The following is a 25,017-nucleotide window of genomic DNA, read 5'->3' on the forward strand; positions in this document are numbered from 1 at the left end:
CCCCTGAGAAGGTACTCTGAGAATACTGCTAGAATGGCCCAGGGCCAAAAGAAGTGGCTTCAGGAACAGAGAGGTTTTGATAAAGTTCAAGGGATGCTCTGAACTGTGTGGAGAGCCAAAGCTGGACCACTTCCCTGGCCATGGAGCTCTCAGGTCTAGGACAGGATGATACAGGTGACCCAAGCCTCCCTCAGCTTACCGTCTGTGATTATATTTGGCAGGGGATGTTCAGAGAAAAGCTGTTTCCATTTTTCCCTTTGATCCAAAACACAAATTCAATTTCAGATAGAGTTCTAGACTTAGATGTCATACTTTTAAAAATGGCTTTTTAATTTCAGTCAAATTTCAAATACAGGTTGTGCCAACAAACCTGTAACGGATAGCTCTGACAGCACCGATGGGAAAAGATGGACCTGTTGAAACTCCTCTTTCTGTTCCAGCAGGTTTACTACAGACATACATCTAGTCCAGTGAGAACAATGTGTAACTCCTACATTACACAGACAGACAGACCAAAGAGGGCAGGAAGGATGGCTTAGTGGTTAAGAGCACTGGCTGCTCTTCCAGGACACAGGTTCAATTCTTAGCACCTACATGGAGGGTTACAACTGTCTAAAAGCCCAGAGGATACTTGGACACTGCATGCACATGATACACATAAATGTACCCACATATGTGTGCATGCACACACACACATACACATACAAGAATACCACATGTGCGTGCATGCATGTGCACACAAACACAGGCACACACAAACACACACTCAGATTAGAAAATGAGAAAGCACTGCAGAAAACATAAAGGAAATGCCATATTTTGTAGAGCAGCAATCCTGTCTGCTTGCCTTTCACCATCCCCAGCCCTCAGGAGGCACAAGTTTTGTTGGAAAGGACTTGGATGTGAGCGGACTGTTGGAAACCTGCTGTCACTGTTAGCTCAATTGTAAGCCAGTAACACTCACTCATTTACTCCTTACTAGACACCTGCCTGGAAAATCACCTTGTTTTCTTCTTCTTACAGGGAAAGAGGAGAATACCAAGTCTGAAGATGACGGTACCTGAGCCGGAGCTGATGTTACCCCAACCCAAGAATCTGCACACACACTGATGCACACACACTGATGCACACACTGAAAGCCGGAGCCCCGCTGGATCACACTAGAAAATCAAGAGATGCTCTTTTGGGTCTCTCCCAGGGGGCTGTCCTGCTGGCGGCAGGCTTTGTCTGGGTTATGGGGACTTGGAGAGACAGCTCGGTGCTTTGAAAGTCTGGAGAGCCAGGTAGGAGAAACAGGTGTGGGCAGGGGGAAGGGTCCCAGGTGAGGATCTCTGAGGCTGAAGAGATCACCCCTGTTAGGTGAGCTTCCGTGGTGGCATGTGATGTCACTTTTCTCTGTCCCACTGTAGAGTCCTGAAGAAAATGTCTGTCACAGATGTCCTGCGACCTCTGTGTCTCCTCTGGGGGAATCTGTACGTGAGCGGCTCTTGCTCTGAGGTTGTCAGCTTTGGGGCATGGATGGAGTATGTGGTGAGATGAATCACAGTGAAAATATATGAAGAAAAAAGGAAGACCAAGGGCATGGGAGGGGAAAGCTATTTCAAGTGTGAGGTAAAATTCTCCCTCAGAAGCTAGGAATTATGGGAAATTGTCACTTACTGTACGAAAAAAGCAATACAAGCTTTCAAACTACACTTCATTTAGTACTTATAAATGTGAAAGGAATGGTGACAATGCAGTAACTCAGGAAGGATTTCCAGCCTGGGAACGGACAGCGTGGCCCAGGTTACGACACCAGGTTTTCACACTCACCGGTACGTAGTTTCTGGAAGGAGGTCCTTTATCACGTGTGTGGTGGTATTGCCCACGGTAACGCTAGTGTCTCCGAGATCAATGTTGTAAGCAACGATCTCAGCTCCATTATTGCACGGCTCTTCCCAGTTCAGTACAAGGCACACAGAGGGTGAGTCCAGAGCCCCGTGGGGCTCCTCCTCCAGGACACACAGAGTGGAGACGGGGTCAGGGGCAGACGCTGGTGTCTGGCAATGGACAAGCTCGCTGTACGGCCCTGCGCCTGCTGGATTCAAGGCCTGGAAAAGAGAAGAGTGTGGCCAAATCACGCCATGCCATCAGCACAGGCTAGGACCTCCACGTTAGCAAATTCTACGTTTTTTTTTTTTTTTTTTTCTTTTCTGTGTGTGCCCATGTGTACACGTATTTGCATGTGGAGGTCAGAGGTCATCCTTAACTGCTTTCCACCTCTGCCCTGATTTCCAGGGTGGCATATGTGTATCCTGCTGCTTGGGAGCATCTGTCTTGTACACCAAGGAGGCATCCCAGACTCCTCCATCCCTCCCCATGTCCTCCTTTAAGACCCACATCTCCCGTCATCCTCCTCATCCTCTAGGCTGTGGAGGCTGTAGTCCAGAGTTCCTGGGATTCCTGTTTCTCACTCACACCCAGGTCCTGCCGGTCAGACTATCTGAAGTCACCCTAACTCAACTACATGCTCTCTAGGTGATGAGATGACCCTCACTGGTATTTGTACCGACTCTGCCCTAGAGTCTGTACTCACAGAGAGATTCGAAGAGCATCGTAATTTACAAGTCAGGACTTACTTTGTTTTTTAAATTTTATTTCTATTTATAGGTATGCGTCTGAGTATATGTCACGTGTGCCCAGGTGACCACGGTGGCCAGAGGTGGGCGTTGGTTCCCAGCTGGAAGTGAGTTACAGGTGGCTGTGAACAACCGGACATGGGTGCTGGGAATGGAAGCTGGGTCCTCTGGAAGGTCAGCGTGTGCTTTTACCCACTGAGCGCCCTCTCCAGCCATGAGTCAGGACTCTCAGTGTGCCGGCCTCTGAGGCCTCCACCTTACTCGGAACTGTGCTTTCTTACAGAAGGGTACAGAGATCCTCCTTGATGCCCATCGCTGCACTTCAAAAAAAAAAAAAAAAAAAACCCAACAGCACTGGGTCTTCATCATCACTGTTCTTGCTTTCATTGGCTCTGCCGGCTCCTTGGTGTGCTTCTCGGATGTCAAGCGTAGCTTGATGTGCTACTCTGGACCCTGCCCTTGCTTCTTACGGCCAGAGGCCTTTCTACCCAACACTGCTCATCTCAGACCTTCTCTGTGAATTCTTACTGAGCGTCCCATTTCAACTTGTAATCACTTCTTATCCCAACCTCTGTGATCTTCTTCCATCTTCATTTTATATTTCATCGTGACACTTATCACTGACACAGAGTTTAGTTATTTGCATGCCTGGTTCATAATAACATCTTTGACAACTCGAACAGAACCCGACTTGGAAGACATGCTCCAGAAGCGTTATAAAACTATTTTTCTCTTCCAAAGAATAAAAATATTTGGCAGCTTTCTTATATTCGTAAGAAACCAGGGTTGGAGAGATAGCACTGTGGTTGACAGTACTGGCTGCTTTTCCAGGGGAGCAAGGTTTGCTTCCCAGCACCCACAACTGCCTGTTACTCTAGTTTCAGGAGATCAGACGCCTCCTACTGGCCTCTGCAGGCTCTGCATGTATGTGATGCACTTACACAGATAGGCAAAAAACACTTAAACACAGAAAACATGAAATAATTTTGTCAAAAGAAAGTGATAAAAGTCAGTTCCCATTTAGTCCTGAGAATGTATCAGCACAAACTGCAAAAATTAGAGGCAAATTTGAGTTTCTAAAACGAAGCTTATAATTCCTCTGTTAATGAAACATCAACAAAACTCCAAAAACAAGAAACAGGCAATGGACATTTGCGTCCATGAATCCCCACTGAAGCTACATGATAAAGTTCTGAGACACTGTGGTTTCATCACAACCCCTTAGCCTTTCCCCCAAGAATCTGAACTTAACAAATTCTCTCAGGCATCTAGATTTTGAGATCTAATTAACTTCCGTTCTTCTGCAGCACTGAGGGCTGTCACCATGCTTCCCCTAACACCCGCGTCTCACACGCCCGAGAGTAACGACAAAACCAGGCAGCTGGGGCTAGAGAGATGGCGCAGTGGTGAAGTGTATGGACTGAGCTTGCAGAGGACCTGGGCTCCATTGCCAGGACCCGAGTGGCAGTTCACAACTGTTTGTGACTATAGTCTCTTCATGCCTCTGTGGGTGTTGCGTGCACGTGGTACACAGACTTGTGTATAAAACAAAAATACACAGAATTTAAAAAGATTAAAAAAAAAAACAAAACTTAAGCAAATACAACCCAGAAAGTATCATTGGTACAGTCCTATGAACCACACAGGACCTAATTCAAAACTCCCCACATTTCCCACCAGTGTTCTTTTTCCATCCCAGGGTTCTATCCACTGCCCCACTGCCCCACTTCCCTTTGCAGGCTTGCCTATGTAAAAAAAAAAAAGTCTTGATTTACGCACTTCTAATTCAAAGTTTTCAAAGGAAAGTTCTAAGCAATAAAACAATCAATCATTTACTAAGCAATCCTACAGTCATGATGTACAAATCCCTCTTATGAATACTTAACTTTGATTTTTTTTTTTTTTTCTGTATGTGCATGTTTGTTGGTAGCCGGGGATTGAACCCAAGGCCTGGCAGGGTATTTCTTCCTCTGACCTATGACACTTCTTAATTAAGACACCCCCAAGGAACAAGACAAAAATTCCTGAGCAAAACAAGAAATGTTTAAACCATCTTTTAGAAAAGAGTATGGTTATTAAAATGATTTCTTTTTGGAATGTCAAATATTCAAAAGAACATTCAGGGTTTGCTTAAGCACAAATAATGCCAAGTGGCTGCAACTCGGAATTTCTATGTAGTCCACGGGTACCAAGAAGTCAGTAACGGTGGGACAGACTTGCTCCTGGCAGCGTTTGCTGAGCTGATGCCGGAGGGTCTGATTCATTTCATGACAGGCACAGCCATCTACAAACACTTTCTACCCCCTGCTGACAGAGAGGCAGGGCTATCACTGTGCAGTTTCTACTGTGATCACTGTGTCTTTTAAAACACAGTTTGGGAGGGGGGCAGCAATACCCCCCGAGTGACTAGGTGAATCCTACAGGAGAAAGGGAAGCGGCAGACATTAACAAGGCAGCAGAGCTCTGAAAGCAGAGGGCAGGGAGCTCTGACCGGACCACAAACAGCTCTGTATTAGAATCCGGCCCTGTTCCAAAAGCATTGAGGCACTCAGTGTGCCCTTTTCCGGTGATGCATCCTCCCTGACACAATGATCAGATAAAGTGCCATCATTCACTGACAAGGGGCTAGTGACACCACGGGTGGTCCGTTCATAAAGGAGGGAAGGGTGCCGTCCAATGTTGGCATTAGTGAGAAATGTTTACGGTGAAGCAGCCTCAAGGGGAAAAGCTTTGGTTAATCCGTGAAGGGAAGACCTCTGTGCCGAGGAAGTTAAGTGGACCTCTACCACACCCCCTTGCTGCAGGGCTGAACACAGGCTGGCCCCTAAGCACAGTATCTTTGCCTTTTTTTCTACCGAAATCCAATGTGCTCGAAGACAGGCTGCCTCAGGGCAGCAACTGCAGCTTGGGGGACCTTCTCTCTCTCTCCTATCCAGAGACCACTGTTGAATAAAGGGGAGGAAATGGAGACAAAGGACTTTCCAGAGTCTCAGGACATGAGAGTTTATAAAGCGGGAACCCAATTTAATAAAGTAACAGAAATCTGTGTGAAACAGGGTTCCGGATGTTACTGTTTGCGCTCCCAAGCAGAAGCTTAGAGGGAAGCAGCCTTGCATGGTCTTGATATGATGGTTAGGGTGAAGTGCCCCCTGGGAAATGGCCACGGGGGCCTGTCTAGGGGACTGTCTGGCTTTATGTCAGGGAGGTGGGAAGGCCTGGGTAGTGCTCTCTCCTGGTTAGGATCCTATAGTGTTCGAGGGAGAGTGGGAACTGAGTTTCAGCTCACATCCATCACCATCTGCTCTGACTGGATGTGATATGAGCCGCGGCTTCAAGGTCCTTCACTGCCTGTAGGCCTCGGTCACTGTGCCTTCAAACTGTGAGCCAGAATAAATCCTTTCTCCCTCACATTGGCTTTAAAAAAACTTTTTTTTAATTAGTTGCTTTTATTAGAGTATTCTGTCATAGGAACAGAAAAGAAACCAAGACAGCAACTGACTGAAATATTTGTTTTTGTGTTTTTAGTGCAGTTTAATAGCTGAAATATAAATATATAAAGCAGCCAGTTCCAAGCTGCTTCCCACAGAAGAGGAAATAGACTGCGTCTTTCCTAAGGAATTGGGAGACCTTCCCCTAGTCACTTTCCAGGGCTCTGAAAAACTGAACAGAACATGCTGCTACTCACAAGAGCAGAGAAGAGCCTGGCTTTGCTCATACGTGTTATGACCTCCTAGAGAAGAAGAACTCAACTGTAAAATACCACAGCCGGCACCTGTGTGTGTGGAGTTGTGTGTATGTGCTGATGTGCCTGCTGTGTGTGTGTGTGTGTGTGTGTATGTGTGTGCATGTACCCACAGAGGTCAATGTCAGGTGCCTCTTCCTCTGCTCTCCATTTTATTTTCTGAGACAGACTTTCACTGAAAGTGGATCTCATCAATTTGGCTACTGGTTACCCAACAAGCTCTCTGGAACCTACCTGTACCTACCCTATCCACCCCGTAATGCTGGGATTACAGACAATTACCATAGGACCCGGATGTCTGCTGGGAGTCTGAATTCATGTCTTCATGTCTATATAATGAGTACTGTTCCCTGGGAGCTAACTCTCCAGCCCAGAAGAGGATGTTTTTTTCCTGGTGATCCTCGGCCATAGCTTTTGGCTGCTTTTCTGAGGTACGGTTCAATGAACCGTCTTTAGGAATAGAGCCTGAACAGTCACCTACCTGTAGTCTGCAGCAATACTGGGCAGCAGGCAACAGATCTCGTATCTCGAAGCAGGTGTCTGGACCATGATAAACGAGTTCTAAGGATTCTTCATCTTCTCCCCATTCCAACCTGTACTCAGAGATGTCAGTACCGGGGCTTTCAGGGCTCTGCAGGGCAGATAACTGTTGTTGGTCATTTCACTAAGACATGCTCCAGGGTAGTCCAATATCCATAAAGGAAAGGCAAGAGGGTGACACCCAGCCGCCTCTCAACTCTGGCCATTTCCACACTGGAAACCATACAATCACCCGCCAAAGGGAGATTTGCATATGCACAGCCAAAAAGCCACAGGCACGCACTCATTCATGCAAGCACGCATGCACGCAAGCAAGCACGCACGCACGGGTTCTGTGGCATCCTTACAGCTTGTATTTGGGGGTAAGGGCAGAAGGAACAGAAACTGATGGGCAGCACGTACCCGACTCACCTCCCAGCCCACCAGGACGCATCCATCTGGCGTGAAGGAAATGCATGGTGCTCTGCACTGGCCAGGGGGCCCTGCCGCGGTGGTGATTTCTGACACATCGGAGTAGGGGCCGTACTGCAAAGAAGGACACGTGTTTGCACGTCAGGATGGCGTCTGCAGGTATGTGCATATAAACTCTCATCATTAAAGGCGAGGTCAACGGTATCATTAGTACAGCCGGATAAAAATATGACCTAATGTTTTTTACTTTAAGAAGCATATAGATAAACTATTGCTTTCTCTGATAGGTAAACATCTGTTATATACGTCTATTTCTTTTATTCAGAAGGATTAAAAAGTTGGCTTATTGAACATTTTTCCTTTAATGTGACATTAAAAGCAAATATCACTCAGTCAAAAAAAAATGAAAAAAAGCTAGACAAAGTAATTTCATTTTAAACACACAAAAGTCACATGGGATTCCTGGTTATTACATTCTGGATGTTTGTTCCGGCTGTGGTAGCCCCTCCCCCTCGAGACAAGCTCTTGCCACGTAGCCTAGGTTAGCTTTGAATCCATGATGCTCCTGACTCAGTCTCCTGAGAGCTGGGATTTACAGGTGGCCCACCTCACCCAGCTGGTTTCGTTGGTTTTGAAAACCAATGCTGCTGTAACATATCTTCAGGATGTCCTTGGGCCTCATACGACAGGTCTTCTCTTTGCATTGCTAATTGCCTTTTCCCCTCTCTTCTTTTTAAAATAAATTTCATCAACTAGTGAGATGTAACAATTTTCAGGGGACGTGTCTGTACAAAGCCCTGGGGTGCTGGGAGACTTTGTCATTAGCTTGTTCTGTGGGTCACCCTCCCCTCCTTTCCAACCTCCTGCACATCCCTTAAAATCCATGTCACTCTGCCACCTCAAAGAGAAAAAAGAACAATCCCTCTGTGGGTCTAACAGAGACACACATCCTCTCAACTTCTGACTGATCCCCCACCCCCACCTCCATTCCAGATGAATAAGACAGCAGAAGAAAGAGCCGGAGACTTGTCGAGTGTTCGGAGGAATCAAGCAAAAAACATGTACGTGGCCTTCTCCTCAGGTCTCACCCTGTTCGTCTAGAACACAGCAACCCAAGGCACAGACACCGTACTATAATGTTTTTGGGTGTGTGAGCGTTCATGTGTGTACAGGTATATGTACATGGGTGTAGTGTGGAGACAGGGACCACCTCTATTTCTCAGCCCCTTTCCACCTCTTTTCTGAGGCAGGGCTGGACTGTACTTAGCAGGCTAGACTGGCCGGCCAGCAAGCCCCAGGGAGACTCTTGGCTCTACCTTCCCAGTGCTGAGATTACAAGTGGGCTCCCCCATACCTAAGCTTTTAGAACATAGGTTTAGGGCTCCAACTCAGTGTTCGGCAAGGGCTTTCCTGACTCATTCTGCCCAGTTCCGCTAGAGAACTTGCACTAGGATTGATACGAAGCCCTAATTCTTATGACCGAGGGAACAGGAAATTCTTTCATGAATTATGAAAAGCACACACACATACATGTATCGAACACACACACACACACACACACACACACACACACACACACACACACACACACACTAGTACATTCTACCTCTTGAAAAACTCTGCAGTTCTGGGCCTACAGGAAATCGTGACAGCATCGATTCGCAAACAGGATTTTACTACATGCACGTTAACGCTAGGTTGTCACGGTGGGGCACATCCTCCTGAGGACCTGCGGGAGGGCTGAAGAAGGCACCTTGTGCTCATACTCACCCCGCCGTCATTCAGAGCCCGCACCCTGAATCGGTACAGAGTTCCAGGAAGCAGGTTCCCCACAGTGCACTCCAGCTCGGGCCCGTGGTACACCTCGGAAGCCACGTCCTCCGGCTCTGTCATCTCCACACTGTACTCGGAGACCTCACAGCCACTTTCAGAGGCGGGGACATCTGAGGGTGAAAAAAGGTTTTCATCTTGAACTCTTTTTTTTTTTTAATTTTATTTTATTTTATTTTTATTTGGGTATAAGTGCACAGCATGTGCAGAGGCTAGAGGAGGGCACTGAAGCCTCTGAAACTGGAGCTGTGGGTGGTTGTGAGACACCATGTGGATGCTGGGAACCGAACCTGGGCCCTCTGCAAAAGCAATAAGTGATCGTAACCATGGAACAATCTCTCCAGGCCCCATTTTTTTCTTGATTTCTTGTTGATTGAGTTACACTTAATTGTCATCATTTTTCAAAATACATAGGGCGCGTCCTTGAGTTTCTATTACAAAAGGAGCCTCCCAATCAAAAATGTGAAAGAGCTCCTGAGTAATCTAAACTATCCAAAGCAAATGCATGTAAACATGTTTGATTATACTAAAAATAACTCAGGAATAATAGAAGCAGTGGGCAAACTTTTATATTTCAATAGAGTAACAGGAAGGAAGGAGGGAAGAAAAAATTCACTTTAACTTAAAGTCAGACATCTTGTTATGTCTGTGAACTGGCATAATATTTTATTACACGTTAGTCATAAGTGGTGGCCAAAAGGTCTGTCTGCTACTGCTCTAGACCTCCGTATGTGCAATGCACGCACTGGAGGCTGTCGGCCCAACTGGAACCAGTGGAAGGCAATGCTATGAGACTCCCAGAACCTGCCGAGCTAAGGCACCAAGGGAGGCTACACATGGAGAATTTGACACTGCCTTTTCTTGGTTTAATCTCTAAATCATGCATGTTTCCTTCAGGTGTTGAGCAATCCTCAGACAGGGCAGGCTACTCTGGAATCTTCTCTAGAAACGAGACCTCTGAGAAGCGGGTAGCAACATCATGGCAGCACCCTCAGGAACGGGGGCATGAGCAGTACAAGGCTGTGGGATGGGAGAAACCCAAGGCGCCTTGGCTACGGAGAACACAGACACGGCAGCGGGTAGCGCCGCCTCTGAGGAAGCCCTGGAGCTGAGGGACAAAGCCCTGTGTCTTAACCTCCCATTGTCCTGGTCCATGCCAACAGGAAGACTTGTTCACTCACCCCACTCTAAGTGGACTTCTTTGTGCTTTGGTCTACCCAAAACCCTCGGTGGTCGGCACTGACCTGGTGCAAGGCTTAGTGTGCGGACAGGGAGACTTTCAGAGCACTGTGGGAGAGACACCGGAGAGACCATTGCTTAGTTACTGTGCATTGCTCACACCATACCTACCAGGCTAATCCCATCCCACAACTGTAGACGGGACCAAAAGGGAATTCCACACTAGACGCCTGTGCCTGCCATCTAGTAAGTTCTTCATGTCTGTCTGCATGTATAAGTGTGTGCTCTCACGGCATACGATGCTGGTTATAACAGGAATGCCTTTCTGTGATGTCTGCATGTGTAAGTGTGTCCTCTCACTGCATACAATGCTGGTTATAACGGGATCAGCTCTCTCTGAGGTCAGATGACTAGAGCTGAGGATTGTGGACCTCTAAGCACGCTTACTTTTCTTTACATCACCGCTAGAAAGACCCTTCGTGAGAATGCAAGCGAACACAAAACAACAGCTGTGTAAAATTAAGAATGCTGCCCTACGGCGGGCCAGCCACACAAACAGCAGAGCAGAAGGCAAAGGGAGTGTCTACCCACCAAGCCTGACTCTCACCATCGTCTGTCAGTGCTAAAGGGCTAAATTTTAGGGCTCCCTTCTGTGGGATCTGCGTGTGTAAGGCTGGTGGTATGAGAGAATCGAGGAACAAGGTGGAGCCAGACAGCCCCCTTCTTCCAGAGCAGCGATATGCGGGAAACGGACCCTAGGCCTTCAGGTAACATATATGCTGCCTTACACAACCCCTCACGTGGGAGGCACCAGCAATGCTCCACGGCCTTGGTCTGGATATACTCCAACCAGCAGGCACTCCGGCAGACTGTATAAGAATATTCTCACCGGACTATTACCGTGTGTGTGTGTGTGTGTGTGTGTGTGTGTGTGTGTGTGTGCACCCCCATGAAAACATGTCTGTCTGTCTAGACTGAACTCTAGACACTGAGGAACTGCTATGACACACATGGGCAGAGTGTATGCGCATGTGTAAAGCTCAGGAAAATGTTAACAAGGGCAAGCGTTATATTTAATAAGGGTTACAGGTACCATTTCTATTTCTTTCCTCATCGTTAATGGTTTCAAGTCATCTTTTATCAGTGCCTCTCTCATGTCACTCTGACACCAGATTCTCATCTCTAGAGTACCTTGTATACACTTACTAGATTATACTGAACCTGTGAGCACCGTGTGTTGTAGAAACACATCCTCCCGACATGCCGCGCTCGGCATGTCCTGCTGAGGGAGACAAGCCATGGCTGCTGCCCGCACAGACCCTATGCTGGGCAGAAGTGCAAATAACGCCATAGTCTCCCAGCAGGTGGCAGTAGAGGGCCTTCCCAGACTGCTACCATCCCTGCACAGCCAGGCAGGGATGAAGCCCTGAGGTCTCCCTGATTCAGCTAACGCAAAGCCTACCCAATTTCATCTCCCACACGTAACAACAGCAAAGTCATCCAAGGGATGCCTCGGCAGCGAGTAGCCTGAGCACGTCAGAATGTTGCCAAGGACGACCTGTGCCTATTGTTTCTGCCCTGTAGGTAGAGGTCAAAGGACTGTTTCTCATATCCAGATGGGATGTTAAGGCAGGCTGCAGGGCGCATGTAGGACTGCAACCTGTTCTGTCCCTGACACCATGCTTCCCAGTTTGGTCAGGAGGCCCACCGTCCCACTGATAAACCAACCTGACTGTGCCCACCGGTGCTGATGCAGCACGCCCGCAGTTTGTACAAAGTGCCTGGTTTCAAGTGGGTAAAGACGTACTCCGTAGCTGATCCGCTGTAGGCCACCTCCCACTGACTGGCTGTAAAATGAGATGCGTGTAAGTTTAAGCCCTTTGTAACAGCACGATAGTCCCTGTTAGAAACCGTATCCGAGACAAAAACACCACGTGGCTTCCACGGAAACCTGGCGTCACCTGACACTAAAAGTCTTTTTTTTTTTTTTTTTAATCCTCTCACCACTGTCACACTATGAGGTCAGGGGAGCTGGCACAGGAGGAGGGCACACAGACAGCGCTGCACAGCTGTGGGGCGCCATGGTGGGGAGGCCACAGGGCCAGCTGTGCGGGTGCAGGGCACATGGTACAGGCTTCCAGAAAGGCCGGGTGCCGCTAAGCGTGGTGGCGAGTCAAGCTGTCCCTTGACAGACTGAGATCGTTTGGTAAAGGCCTGCTGTCCACTTCTTATGACGATGTGGTGGTGACAGATCAATGGGGAGATGCTTGGAGGGTGCCCACGAGGCTGATGCCCGTCCGGAGGAGCCACCGCTGCCGGCGCCATCATCAGGCTGCAGGGACATCTCTCTGTTCTGTTTCCACCAATGCGGTTTCTACTAACGTGGCTACCCAGTGGCCACTACCCAGGAGCTTTCTACTACATGGGCTCTACTTAGGAAGGAACTGCCACAGACCCCCTTCCGCTGCCTTCTGTGGTGCTGTGCTTTATCAGGTCAGAGTTAGCTACAGCCCCGGGGGATCTGGGAATTTAGACAGCGGGCGCTTGTGTTACGGGCAGGCACCCTACGCTGGGGGACAACCGGGACACTGACCGATGAAAGGATTCTAAGAACGGCCTCCATGTACTGGCTTGCGCTGACTCGTACCTGGGAGGGCCAGGATGGCTCAAAGCAGACTTGCACTTTCTCAGTAAGCCACCGGGAGATGCTGACTTGTCTCCTAGCCTTCACTTAAACACCAAGTAAGCCCTTTAGCTGCGCCCATCTCGGAGAGTTCTCCTAACAAAAACCCCGCTCCAGCGAGCTGTGGTATACAGAACAAAAGCCAGACCACCGCTTGTTCCCAGTGACTTCCTGCTGCCGCACGCACGCATACTTTACAAAGGTAATGATTACGGCAGCCGAGTTAGTACAATTAGGCTGTGCTTCAAAGTTTTGACAACGGTATCTTTTTCTATTGAAGCCCAGTGAGTTTTATTAGGAAGAAAAAGCAAGAGTATTTCTGGGTGCCCCGAAGATGCTGGTTTCTGCACTGTCCCACTTGAATCGTTACTATGATAGGCACGGCGAGGGGGCCTGCCCACACTCATGTCACCGCCCACACATGGGTGGGGGGCGGGCATCAGAGGACAGGGTTGTGGAGCTGGTTTTCTCTTTCTCCATTTCCACATGGGATTCAGGCACTGAACTCAGGCAGCTAGACTTGGTGGCAATCCCCAGGGCCCCATTTTAATCCTTGCAGGGTGACTACTGGTGAGAACTTTTAACCCGAGAGTCACAACAGAGGCCAAATGTGTTCTGAAAGTCTGACCCTTGTCACTGGCCATATTATCATGGGGGCTGTCCCTGGGCGCAGGAAGGATGCCAGGTTCCTGACATACTGCTTATGATTTGCAGAGAAAGTGTGGCAGGTTAGAGGAGAAAGCCTCAAGTTTTGTTTTGTTTTTTGTTTTTTCCCCTATTTAGTGAGTGACCATGGTTCAGAATTGACATAGACAATAGAAAAAAAAAGCACCCCAACATGTCAAAAATGGACACTTCAAGCAGAATGAACTGTAGTGTCTGAAAGAGAAAACTATACTCAGGGGCACGGCCTGATGTAGAGAGCTTGTTGAGGGAGAAAGCTAACTGACCATCAAACTCTAAGTGAGAGGGAGGGAGGGGAAAAAGGAAGCAGGGAGGGAAGGAGGGGAGAGAAATGGACAGGAAGGCAGGCAGGCATGGCAATGCCTGGTATGGCTGAACCACGCTAGCTCTGTCAAGAGAATTAGTGGCCGCCTGCTGCTGCCGCTGCCGTGATGGGTCTGACTCCATCATGATGGGGCTCAGGGCTGTGGGTGCATTGTGCAAAACAGGTTCCACAGTGTCACCTTCAGAAGTTCCGTCTGTGATCTCCAGCAGATACTTGAGGATTTCTGAGCCACCGTTGTCCTTTGGAGCATCTGGAGAGCAGAGAAATGTTAGTGAGGAGAGCGCTGGACTGGTAAGTGTCACTAGAGTGCGAAGGAGCATCCATGATACGGCCTTCAAACTAAATGGGACCAAAGGGCACAACTCATTATTTTTATGACCCCTGCCCCTTAAATTTTCAACAGCAAGAAATTGTGAATTTTATCAGGCTGCTTTTTAAGGCTGTTGAAATGTGGGATGCACTTATTTAGCGAAACATTCACAGAACTTGACACATGCAATGACTTCCCTAAAACACATTACACTGAGGAACTATGAAGTGGCTCTGTAAGAACTGGCAATTTTTATGCAGAGTAGAAATATTCAGGTATTTATCTTGTTTTACTATTTTTACTTCCTATATTTTATGAGCAGCTAGATTTTTTTGAAAAAAAATGAGAAGGGCAGAGAAAAAAAACGCCCTGGCAAAATAAACAAAATGATGGAATGGGATCAATTCACTCCATCTCATTTTTCTACCAAGCAAAACTTCTGTCCCATGAACTGGAGGCGGCACAGAAGCTGTGATCAGAGTGTGCACCTGGAGTCTTGGGGAAGAGGGCTGTCTATTACCAGGGCCCCCGGTGTCTCCCCCAAAATAGTCTCCAGACATCTTTGCCTCCAAGAGCTTTGTTTGTGTGTATGAAAACACCAGGCAGGACAATTTTGCCAAATTGGGAATAATTCACGTCTGCCAGTAGCCACTGACTCTGTATCCTTGAATAGAAAGGGGACTTTCCAAGGCCTTGACTTTAACTTACACAGATTGAAGAAGCTCAGTTTGCCAGGTCTTTGCAGTAGCCACACACACTTCAATAGTAACATTTACAGCAATAGCGGTAAGGACAGATACAGCACAGAGCTAAGGAGAACAAGGGTGGAACCCAGGGATCTCTGGACCCATAAGCAGCTGAGACCCCTCGACTTTCTCTTAACTGCACTCGTCCTCCAGGCAGCCAGGCCTCTGAGCTCCGTGACAATTCGATGCAACATGCCTGAGCTTGGTCTCCAACCACAACCCATGCTCTAAGTTGCACCCGCACATGGTAGCCTCAAAACTCTAAACTGTTCTGTTTGCTTTTCACTGGCTGTTTACACATATTCTTACGTGATGTTAATGCAGAGCACACATGTCCTAACAGCTTTACATGTAGTTTCAAGTGTCACAAAAGCTCTATTTTACTGCAACTTAAATACTTTGTATGTTAGGAAAAAAATCTACTTAGGATTAGATGTATATCTAAACTTAACATCTAAATTTATGTTAATTTTAAAATATTTTTCTATTAAATTTAATTAAAACCTTTATTGAGCCTTTAAAGAATGGATTATCTAATCACAAACTCTCAAACCGAAATTAACAATGCATTTAAAACAAAGGAGGAAAAATGTGAGAAAAATCATGAAATAAATGAGAGCCTCTTAAAACTGTCCACTAAAGTCCGATATTCAAAAATTCTGAAAGTCTAAAATCCCATTGCCTCCTCCACTCCTCAGGCTGCTTCTCAGACATGTGTAGCAAATGCATGATGCCCTCACAGATGACACTGTGTATGTGTGTTTGGTTTGTCACTGCTGAAGTGAAAATAGTCAAAAAAAGAGATGGCAGTAGTAGCAGACCAGGAGACGTACCCCACTTCACACTGAAGCCATGACACGTGACTGGTCCTTTAATGAGGGGTCGGGTCGGAGGCCCAGGTCTGTCAGGACTAGTTGTACAAACCAGGACTTCACTTGGACAGCTCTTCCCTTCCATATTAGAAGCAGTCAGCTGCGGCACAACCAAGGAAACAGCACATTTTACTTAAGGGCTATTGAGTGACTTTGTGACATTCCAGGGTCAGGCTTTGACACGTATCCATCTGGTCAGGTGTTTTCTTTAGACTGTTGACGTTAGGGTTTGTGATCACTTATTCTGCGCACATTTGGTTATTAACAATTGAAAATAAAACCATAAAGGAAGTTTCGGCTAAATGTAATACTATAGAAACATAAGCCTAGATTAGCGGTGAGTTTAAAACCATGCTAGGCTTAGTAGCAAGTTCCAGGGGACCCTGGAATGCAGAGTCAGACCATGTTTCAACAAAGAAGGAGGAAGACGGAGCTTTATCGGTAGTATATATACAATCAGTATGTTTCCATCGATTCTCTGTTGTTTGATAAGAAGGAAACACAGGGATGAAGTAGGTAAAACTACTTATGGATGCAGCAGACAGTGCCACCTAGTGGATAATATCAACAGTACAACTATGCTCTGGGAGCCAACAGCAGTATTTTTAGCACAACAACAACAAAAAAACAATTATATTCCTCAAATAGTCAGTCACAACATTCTGCTTGATAATTAGACAAATGCTGAAGTGACTACATGCCAAATTAGATTACTTCACCCTAAAATTAGAGAAGGGAGGGCGGAGAAACCTCAGGGCACACGAGGAAATAGGGTGCCACGCACAGGACCGGCAAAGAACGCTGCTGTGTAGGGGAAGCATTGAGAGAGCAATGCAAAGCAGTCGCTCAAACTGATGTAGCTGTGGCTGTTTATAAACAAAGCCATCAGTTCTCAGCCTGTGGGCTGCAACCCCTTCTGGGGTCGAATGACCCTTTCTGAGGGGTCATCCGAGTTCATCAGAAAACACAGACATTTATAATTCCTAACAGTAGCAAAATGATAGATATGAAGCAGCAATGAAAATGATCTTTTGGTTGGGGTCACCACAACGTGGGCAACTGTATTAAAGGGTCGAAGAATCAGGAAGGTTGAGAACTGCTGGTCTAAGCTGAGGGAAGGGGGAGAAATAGGAGAGAAAAAATAGAAGCAGGAGAGGAAAGGGCAGAGGGCACCGGAAAGCCGGAGAATGTGATGAAAAGGCTGGCCACTCACGGCACCAGGTAGTGTCTGTGCTACTCTGAAGGCGCTGTCCATGTTAGCACTTTTTTGGCCCGCAGATTCCGTTTTGAAACGAAGTGGGAAAACACGGAAGTGCTGGCGTCAGCACTCATACAAGACTTACCCGGAATTTATACTGTGTGCTTCTTTTGAGATTTTTCACAGTACAGGTGAGGTCCTCTCCAGTGTATTTTGGGTGGAAATGGTTATCCTGAAAAGGCAAAGCCAGAGTCACCAGAATCATAAAGCCAGGGCCTCAGATTCCTAAGGATCCAGGGTTTTAGTTTGCTTCTCAACAGCGAGCAAAGCCTGTTGATTAGGGAGGCTGACGCGTATCAACAGGGCTGTGCAACACTGGACGGGTGAGGGTCCTGAGCCCACAGTGCCCCCTTCTGGCTGTGGGAGGAAGTTCAGCGTGGATGGGGAAGGGCACACTCTTTTAAGGGCATACCTTACCATTACAGGTGAATACACGGAATTCGTTCCATAATGTTCTCTATCCTTCCTTCCTCCCTCCCTCTGTCCCTCTGTCTGTCTGTCCATCCCTCCTTCCCTCCAAGGAACCTTCTGTGCACCAGGCTCCCCTCAGGCTCAAGAGAGTCACCCTGCTAGACATCCACGGCCTGGTCCACAAGCTGCTTACGCGTCAGCTAAAGAAGGCAGTTTAGGAGAGAAAGCCCTGCACATGAACAGAAGGCATGCTGTGTGGTGGTGTGAGCCGCGAGGGCATATGAAGGCAGGAGGCAGGCTGCTGGAGGCCCTAGGATGCTGTCACAGCAGCAGGGGTTGAAGTACGGTAGCCACACGTGGCCCTTGGGATTCCAGGCTGATCAATGAAAAACTCGGCACCTTAGGCCAACAGACGCATTTCAAATGCTCACAGCCACGTGTGCAGGATAAACCACAGGAGGTTTCCTCCACGGCAGAGCTCTCAGTGTGACAGAGAGGCTCCTGAGTGGCCAGGGAAGGGCTGTCCCAGGAGGCGATGTGCGGAGATGTGAGATAAGACCTAAAGGCAACTACGGAAGCGAGAAAGGTATCTTCAAGACCTTCCTGCAGGAGGGCACAGGAAACGCAAGTCCAGAAGGGCCAGGGCACAGCGGTATAAGCAACAAGGTGACGTTGGGGGCATTGCACAAGAGGAACGCTCGGCCTAAGACATTACTGTAACTGTGGCAAGGGTGAGAGTTTGTCAGATTTGGGGGTGATTTTTGAAGGAAGGCTTAGACAGATTTGCTGGTTGACTGTATCTGGGGTCAGCGGATGACTCCAGCTGAAAGGACCAGCAGCCATTTGCTGAGTTTGGGAAGAGAGGTTTGAAGTGGGCAGTGAGGACGGCAGTGATGGAGATGAAGGGTGGCCTCGGTGGTTAGTAAGAGGTCATGATGCTCTCTGGTGTGGAGCCTGCAGGACTCACATTTTCATCTTCCTGAATGTCCAGGGTGTAGGTGATCACTTCCTCGGGCGAGCAGCCTTCTGGCCTGTTCCACTGGAGGGTGACCCAGGTGACGCCAGCGCGGACGAGCCTGGGTGCTGACGGCATCTGTGGGATGTTCCCCAGTGTGTAGCACACGACCTCCTGGCTGTAACCACTGCGAGAGATGAACACGGGAGACATCTGAGGGCCATGTCAGGAGCCCTGACATTCAAAAAGAGGGACGGCTATACAGAGAACATTTCCCACCAGGGCTTTCAAGTGTCCTATTGGGCCCCTAGAGTCTGCACTTACAAAAGCATGCCAAGTTACAAGGGAGTGGGCTTGCGGTTTTATTTTCTTTAAAAACATAGCAAGCATATTTGTCACGGTAAGAACAGAGGCTATCAAGAGACCTCAAGCAAATTTAGGTACCAACAAGTAACTCTGTTTTGCAAATAGTTTTTTTTTTTCCTCCAAGTCTGTGGGTGTTTCTAATTCATTTAAAAATTCCTGGCACATAGAAGCCTTTATCAGTCCTATATTTCCAAGTCAGAAAACTCTTCAGCTATACTGGTTTCCAGGCCCTGGGAGGCAGTTCTAAGAACTCTAATGTTGCACTGAGGTTCTCCCAGCTGGGGTCATTGGAGGGCTTAGTCTCCAAGTTGCAACCATGAAAGGAGAAGATTTCTCTCTTGATCAAGAGTTACCTAGCGAGAACTGAGACATGGTGTTTTGTCAAAGCCCCTTAATTAGCAGGCTCCTTGGTTGGGAATGTTTTCCGCCTGCAGCCTGGGGACAGCTGCGGCTGAAGCAGCCTAGGCTGTGCCTGGCTCTATGATGTGAGGGCAGTGGTCGCTCAGCAGCCCTTTGTATCAGCAACAGTCCCACAAACGAAGAAGAAAGATCTGCAGGACGGGCCCGTTAAAAGGGATACAGAACACGGAATAGGTGCTAGGGTGGATACAGAACACGGAATAGGTGCTAGGGTAGGGGTGGAAGGGATTGGAGGAGAGGCAGGCTTCCTTTTCGAGACAAAGCTCAACTTTCTCCTTGGTCTCTGGGACCTCAGTGAGCTTCACAACACAGCTGTGAGACTGAGAAAAGACCAGAGCGGCCTGTCCCTCGGAGGGCTCCTTCTTCCTCAGGACTCCCTCTCAGAATTGCTCGCTGTGGAGGCAGTCTCAGACCTTCAGGCAATGGGAGTGACTGCCAGAAGGCTGAAGGGCGAGAAGAAAAGGGGACGCCATACCTGGTGCCGATGTCATTGCGGGCAGCAAGCCTGAACGTGTAGCCCATGGCTGGACATAGCTTTGTCAGTTTGCAGTGCTTCTGGCTCCCAAAGAAGCACTGTCGGAAGCCACTGTTTCTCTTTCCCTGGAAGAGCATACACTGTTCATGTAGCTGAAAGTCACCCAGCACACTCTTTATCATCATTAGACTTATCGATCCATTCACTTACAAACTTAAAATTAGCTGGGTGTGATGGTGCACCTCTGTAATCCCAGCACTTGGGGAGGCAGAGGCAGGCAGATCTCTGTGAATTCATGATCAGCCTGGTCTACAACCAGGACAGCCAAAGCTAGACACAGAGAAACTCTGTCTCGAAAACAAACACACACCAAAAAAGAACCTGACTTTTTAAATCATTGCCCAAATGAATGAGGGTTTGCTGTGACATTTGCAAATGGACACAATTGTAAAAAAAAAAAAAAAAAAAAAATTAACGTGAGAAAATGAAAAAAAGTATTTTAAACAATTGCTGCAGTTTCTGCCAGGCTCTCACATGCTCCTCAGAGCCGGGATCACTACCCTGAAGTGGCCTGGCCTTTCTCAGGAGTCCTCATCCTCCCCAAGGACCCATCAGTGCAGCTGAGCACCAGCAGGTGTTTCTCCTCTCTTCTGTCACAGTGGCCTAAACCCGTGATACACACAGCGATGGTGAGCTGTTTGTTTTCTGATTCCCAAATACTGGTCACAAGCCCTTGAATCATCCCATCCACATCTGTTTTCTTCCCTAAAGAGCTCAACCAGTGCATGTGGACTTGAACTTCATTGTTTGATGAACCTTGGAACATTGGTTGAACGCCTATATAGAACAGCCCAGCCCCTCACACACACACACACACACACACACACACACACACACACACACACAGCATTCATTCTAAGTTTTTTAGGAAGAGGTTTCAAGTTCTTTTATGTAAAAAGAAAAACACTCAGGTAGAGTGCCTGCCTGTCTATCTTTTGTCCTGGGCCTGAACCCAGGTTTTCATACATGGCAGGCAGGCCCTCTATTGCTGACTCACTCCTGATGCCCCCACTCCATTTTATTTTAAGGCACGGTTGCCATAGCATCTCAAGCTGGCCTTGAACTTGTGATTCTGTCTCACCTGTCTCCCCAGTAGCTAGGCCACAGCCTGAAGCACTCTGCTCGGTCCTATAGTTGGGGGTCTCATAGTTCTTCATTTAAGGAAAAGGACCATTTAAGCTGGGCCACGTTCAGAGACATAAAACATTCCCATACGCAGTTTATTGAACAATATTTCCACTCACAGTATGTATTATCCTATGAATTGATCGTGCAAACGCACCAATCCTCAGGAGGCACAGGCAGGACGATCAGCATAAATTTGGGACCAGCCTGGTCTACCTATGGAGCTTTTGGCCAGCTAGGGCTACACAGTAAGACCTGTTTAAAACGAAACCAAGCAACCTCACAGCGACAGGGCAAAGCCACAATGGCGTCAACATTCTCGTCAGGCCCAGGGACTCCAGGAATATGTCTGAAACTCCCAAGTTCCCTCTGACAGCCGGAAGCTAGCAGTTTCCCTCCACGCCAATTTAAGCATCTCCTTTCTGTAAGCAGACTCTCAATATACGCTGCCGGAATGCATTCCAGGTGACATGCAATCAAAAACAAACGCGCTAGAGTGGACAGACTAAACAAACACACACCGCCCCAACAGTGCAAACCCAACTCTAACCCAGCTGCCCGCCTCCTCCCCAGGTGGTACTGTCCTGATGGTGGCCTCTACGGTTCAAAGTTCATTTTGCCAGGGGTTCAAAATACTTTCAGGTGCAACCGAGGCCAGGTAAAGAGGGTAAAAAGCAGAGTATTTTCCATCCTGACAGAGCAAAATCATCATGTGGCTACTACCTTGTTGACACATGCTGACTCGAGTGCTCAGGTTGGTCTAGATTTATTCATAGGAAAAACTGTGCATAGATTTGCATAGTGATGGCCACGTGCATCCGGCTGAGTCTGTATTCATTTTGGTAGTGGAGGAGTCTGCCTCTCCTACGCCTCCGTTTCTGAACTCAGAGTAAACAGTGTGAGAAAGGCACACCGTGCCAGTAAAGCTGTCTTCCCTTCCAAACCTGTGTTGGCTCCCTACAGTGGCTCATTTTCCCTATTTCTATGCTTGGCTTCTGCTGCCCATTTCTGGTACTTAGAAGTACAGCCAGTAAATAAAATCAGTCTTTGCCTTACTAGCCAGTTTACTTTACTATGTAAAAGCCATACTGTTTGTGACTTAAGTAAGGAGTGAGAGTCAATCAGCAGCAGAGGGTCAATTTCTCTTCTCAAAGAGGTATAGCTGTGGTGATTGCTGGAGGGCTGGGCATGGAAACATCCCAGGCCCTTCAAGACATTTCTCTGACTTTAAAGAGCAGCAGCTCAGCCTCTTTAGACATAGTACCCAACAGTTCGTTCATATTTATTTTTCTTTTTACAATATGTGTTTGTGTGTAACTGCGTGTGTATGTTCAAGAGGGCGGGCATGTGTATGTGTGTGCAGTTCTTATTAAGGCCAGAAGAGGGCGGCAGATCCCCTGGGACAGAAGATACATGCAAATGAGAGGCATCTGGTGTGGATGCTGAGACTCAAATCGAGTCTTCTGCAAGAGCAGTGTGTACTCTTAACTGCTGCTTCCTCCTCCTGCTTCCCCCCTCCCAAGCTTTCTTTTATAAGAATCCCTGAAATGAGCTACAATTTAGGTAGAACTTAGGAATATGTAGGAAAACTGAGAGCTAGCTGAACCTTGAACTTAAATTTTAGAAACAGTATTTGCTGAGTTTCATCAGGTAATTAAGCTTACAGAGTTAAAGAATTAAAGCTCTTTAGAAGTCACTGAGTATATTAAGCAAATCCAAGAGGAGGTGGGCTAACAAAATATTTCAAACAATAGAAAACTTTTGAATAAAAGAAAACATTCATACAAGACAGGCTTCGTATTAAAGAGGAATTGGAAAGGGAAAAATGACATTCACAAAAGCCACTGCAGTTGCAAAGAGGACCATCAGCTGAGAGGGAGGCCAGGGAGTGGAGATGAAGCAAGCCATTGTCCTAGTGACCGAATGCTGCAACACACAAATCCTGCTGGTCTGTCCACCCTGCCTGGCTTCCGCGTGGCTTCCGTGGATAAGGAGTGGAGTAGGCAGTGTTGAAAAGTGCAGGAAAACAAAAACAAAAACAAAAACAAGTAACATTTGTAAAGACACCCCCACCTCCAAAAGTATAGAAAATATTGGGAAATGTTTATAAATCAAGCAAGAGCCTGCTTAGTAACAACATCTACAAATGAAACAGTAGTATTTTCTGTTGACAGAGATAGGATTAAAATAAAAAGTCTAATGCTTTAGACAGGACAGATCTCTATGAACTGACAGGAATGAAAATATGAATGCCTATAGTTTTTTAAATCAGAAGTTAAATATGTAAAGCTTTCACTGTCAGTGAAGGTTTACAGTGTAGTTCACATTTAATAGACGTGCATCTCCAGGAAGTCTGAGAGAGATAAGCTACAGACTGTTTGTTGCCTCTTCAACAGAACCTGACTATGTCAATAGGCTTGCTGAGATATATTTTCCCAGAGAAGTTATATACGTACAGTTGCACTGTATCTATATGTGAGTGTGAGTACAGAGCCCAAGGGCAGCCTTCAGCACTTTCCACCCATTTTTAAGGCATAGTTCCTTGCTGGGCCTAGATCCCAGGCTCTGTCCCTCCCTATCCCTGGGATTGCATAAATCATGTTTTGGGTTGTTTTTGGTGTTTTTGTTTTGTTTTGTTTTTAATGATTCATTTATTATTTATACAGTATTCTTCTTGAATGCACACCAGAAAAGGGCACCAGATCTCATTATAGATGGTTGTGAGCCACCATGTGGTTGCTTGGAATTGAACTCATGACCTTTGGAAGAATAGCCAATGCTCTTAACCTCTGAGCCATCTCTCCGGCCCATAAATCATGCTTTTAACATGCTTGTAGGGAGATGAATTCAGGTCCTTATGCTTGCATGGCAAGCATTTAACATCCTTGGCTCAGGAAACTTTCTTCCTCATAGCTTACGGCAGCCTGTACAGAGTTCTTTGCTAAAGTGGCCTTCATAGAAATGGGTACTATCCTTGGGTATATTAGCCCTGCCCTCCTCAATAACGTGGTCAGCCACAGGCAGCGGGACAGCTGTGGGAGGCCTGGTTCTGATCCAGGCCACCTGTGGGATGGTGCATGGAGGAGAGTCAAGGACAGTCCCCAGCATCATGGGGACCCAGGCTTGGTACGGCAGCTATGCTGAACCAAGCCACCTGGAGCGGCAACCTTGAAGACAGGTGCTGTCCTGCTCTGGGTAGAAAATGAAAGATAAGTTTATCACCACGGGAGCAATGAATAGGAGGAGCCAAGCACACACTCCTGGTCGTTTTGGAGGTAGACCTGGCGACTAGGCTACTGACCTACTTTGACATGAACGGAAATCACCCCTGCCATGTTCTGACCTGACTTTACTGCCAGGGCCCATGAGTTGAGAAGAAAGGCTGCCTTTCAGGGTTCACGGTGGCGTGCTTCCTTTCAGAAACTTGGGCACGCCCCGCGCTTGTTTCCACAGCTCACCGTGAGGTCGTCTGAGGGCAGTGTTAATCTTTACTAGTGTGTGAGACAGTCCCGGAGTGCAAACTGTGCTGCCCAACCTCCAGGCGCTTCACTTGGCTCGGAGGAGAACATTCCAAACCTGGCCTGTTTCCTCTTCCAAGGTTCTCGATTCCCACCCCCTTCTCCGCCCATGCTCCCAGTTCAACAACCCGGGAGCCGCTTGAGGGGTGCTGGCAGGTGCTGACCCCGCCCCACCAACTCCTGGTCGAAACCGCTCTCGAGGAAGAGGATTTAAACTCGCAACCCTGAGATCCCATCCCTGCTCCTTTCTTTCCTCTTCTCGACCTCTCAACCCTGCGGTGTGTTTTTGGAAGCCTGGTTGCCACAAGGTTATCCGCCACGGCTCACCTGGCCTGGGCTGCATACCTTACTATCTGAGTCTGGGCAAGCAGTTCTATTTCCACATCCGCCTTCTGAAAGAACCGTATCCTCTCCTTGGATCGTCTCATAGCTCACATTTGGTTGTGCATGCTACATTATGTTCTATGGGGCCCCTGCTCTCTGAGGCCC

At 47.6% G+C, this 25,017-nt stretch overlaps 1 protein-coding gene across 3 annotated transcripts in view; it reads right to left on the reverse strand.

Annotated features, from left to right (window-relative positions):
- The window catches only part of Fndc3b (fibronectin type III domain containing 3B), a 293,021-nt gene that overhangs the window by 34,404 nt on the left and 233,600 nt on the right, over positions 1-25,017 (reverse strand). For 2 of the 3 annotated variants that reach the window (XM_060378156.1, XM_060378157.1), the window contains exons 12-22: positions 19,826-19,950; positions 18,577-18,751; positions 17,284-17,370; positions 15,902-16,040; positions 14,191-14,262; positions 12,049-12,167; positions 10,323-10,428; positions 9,082-9,254; positions 7,303-7,425; positions 6,842-6,991; positions 1,813-2,090 (exon numbers count right to left, since the gene is read on the reverse strand). In XM_060378156.1, the coding sequence (XP_060234139.1) occupies positions 1,813-2,090; positions 6,842-6,991; positions 7,303-7,425; positions 9,082-9,254; positions 10,323-10,428; positions 12,049-12,167; positions 14,191-14,262; positions 15,902-16,040; positions 17,284-17,370; positions 18,577-18,751; positions 19,826-19,950 (1,547 nt within the window). The remainder of the gene's footprint in view (positions 1-1,812; positions 2,091-6,841; positions 6,992-7,302; positions 7,426-9,081; positions 9,255-10,322; positions 10,429-12,048; positions 12,168-14,190; positions 14,263-15,901; positions 16,041-17,283; positions 17,371-18,576; positions 18,752-19,825; positions 19,951-25,017) is intronic. The other variant, XM_060378158.1, reaches the window with a different exon arrangement.

This window comes from Meriones unguiculatus, chromosome 2 (genome assembly GCF_030254825.1).
Source record: "Meriones unguiculatus strain TT.TT164.6M chromosome 2, Bangor_MerUng_6.1, whole genome shotgun sequence".
NCBI classification, from domain to species: domain Eukaryota; kingdom Metazoa; phylum Chordata; class Mammalia; order Rodentia; family Muridae; genus Meriones; species Meriones unguiculatus.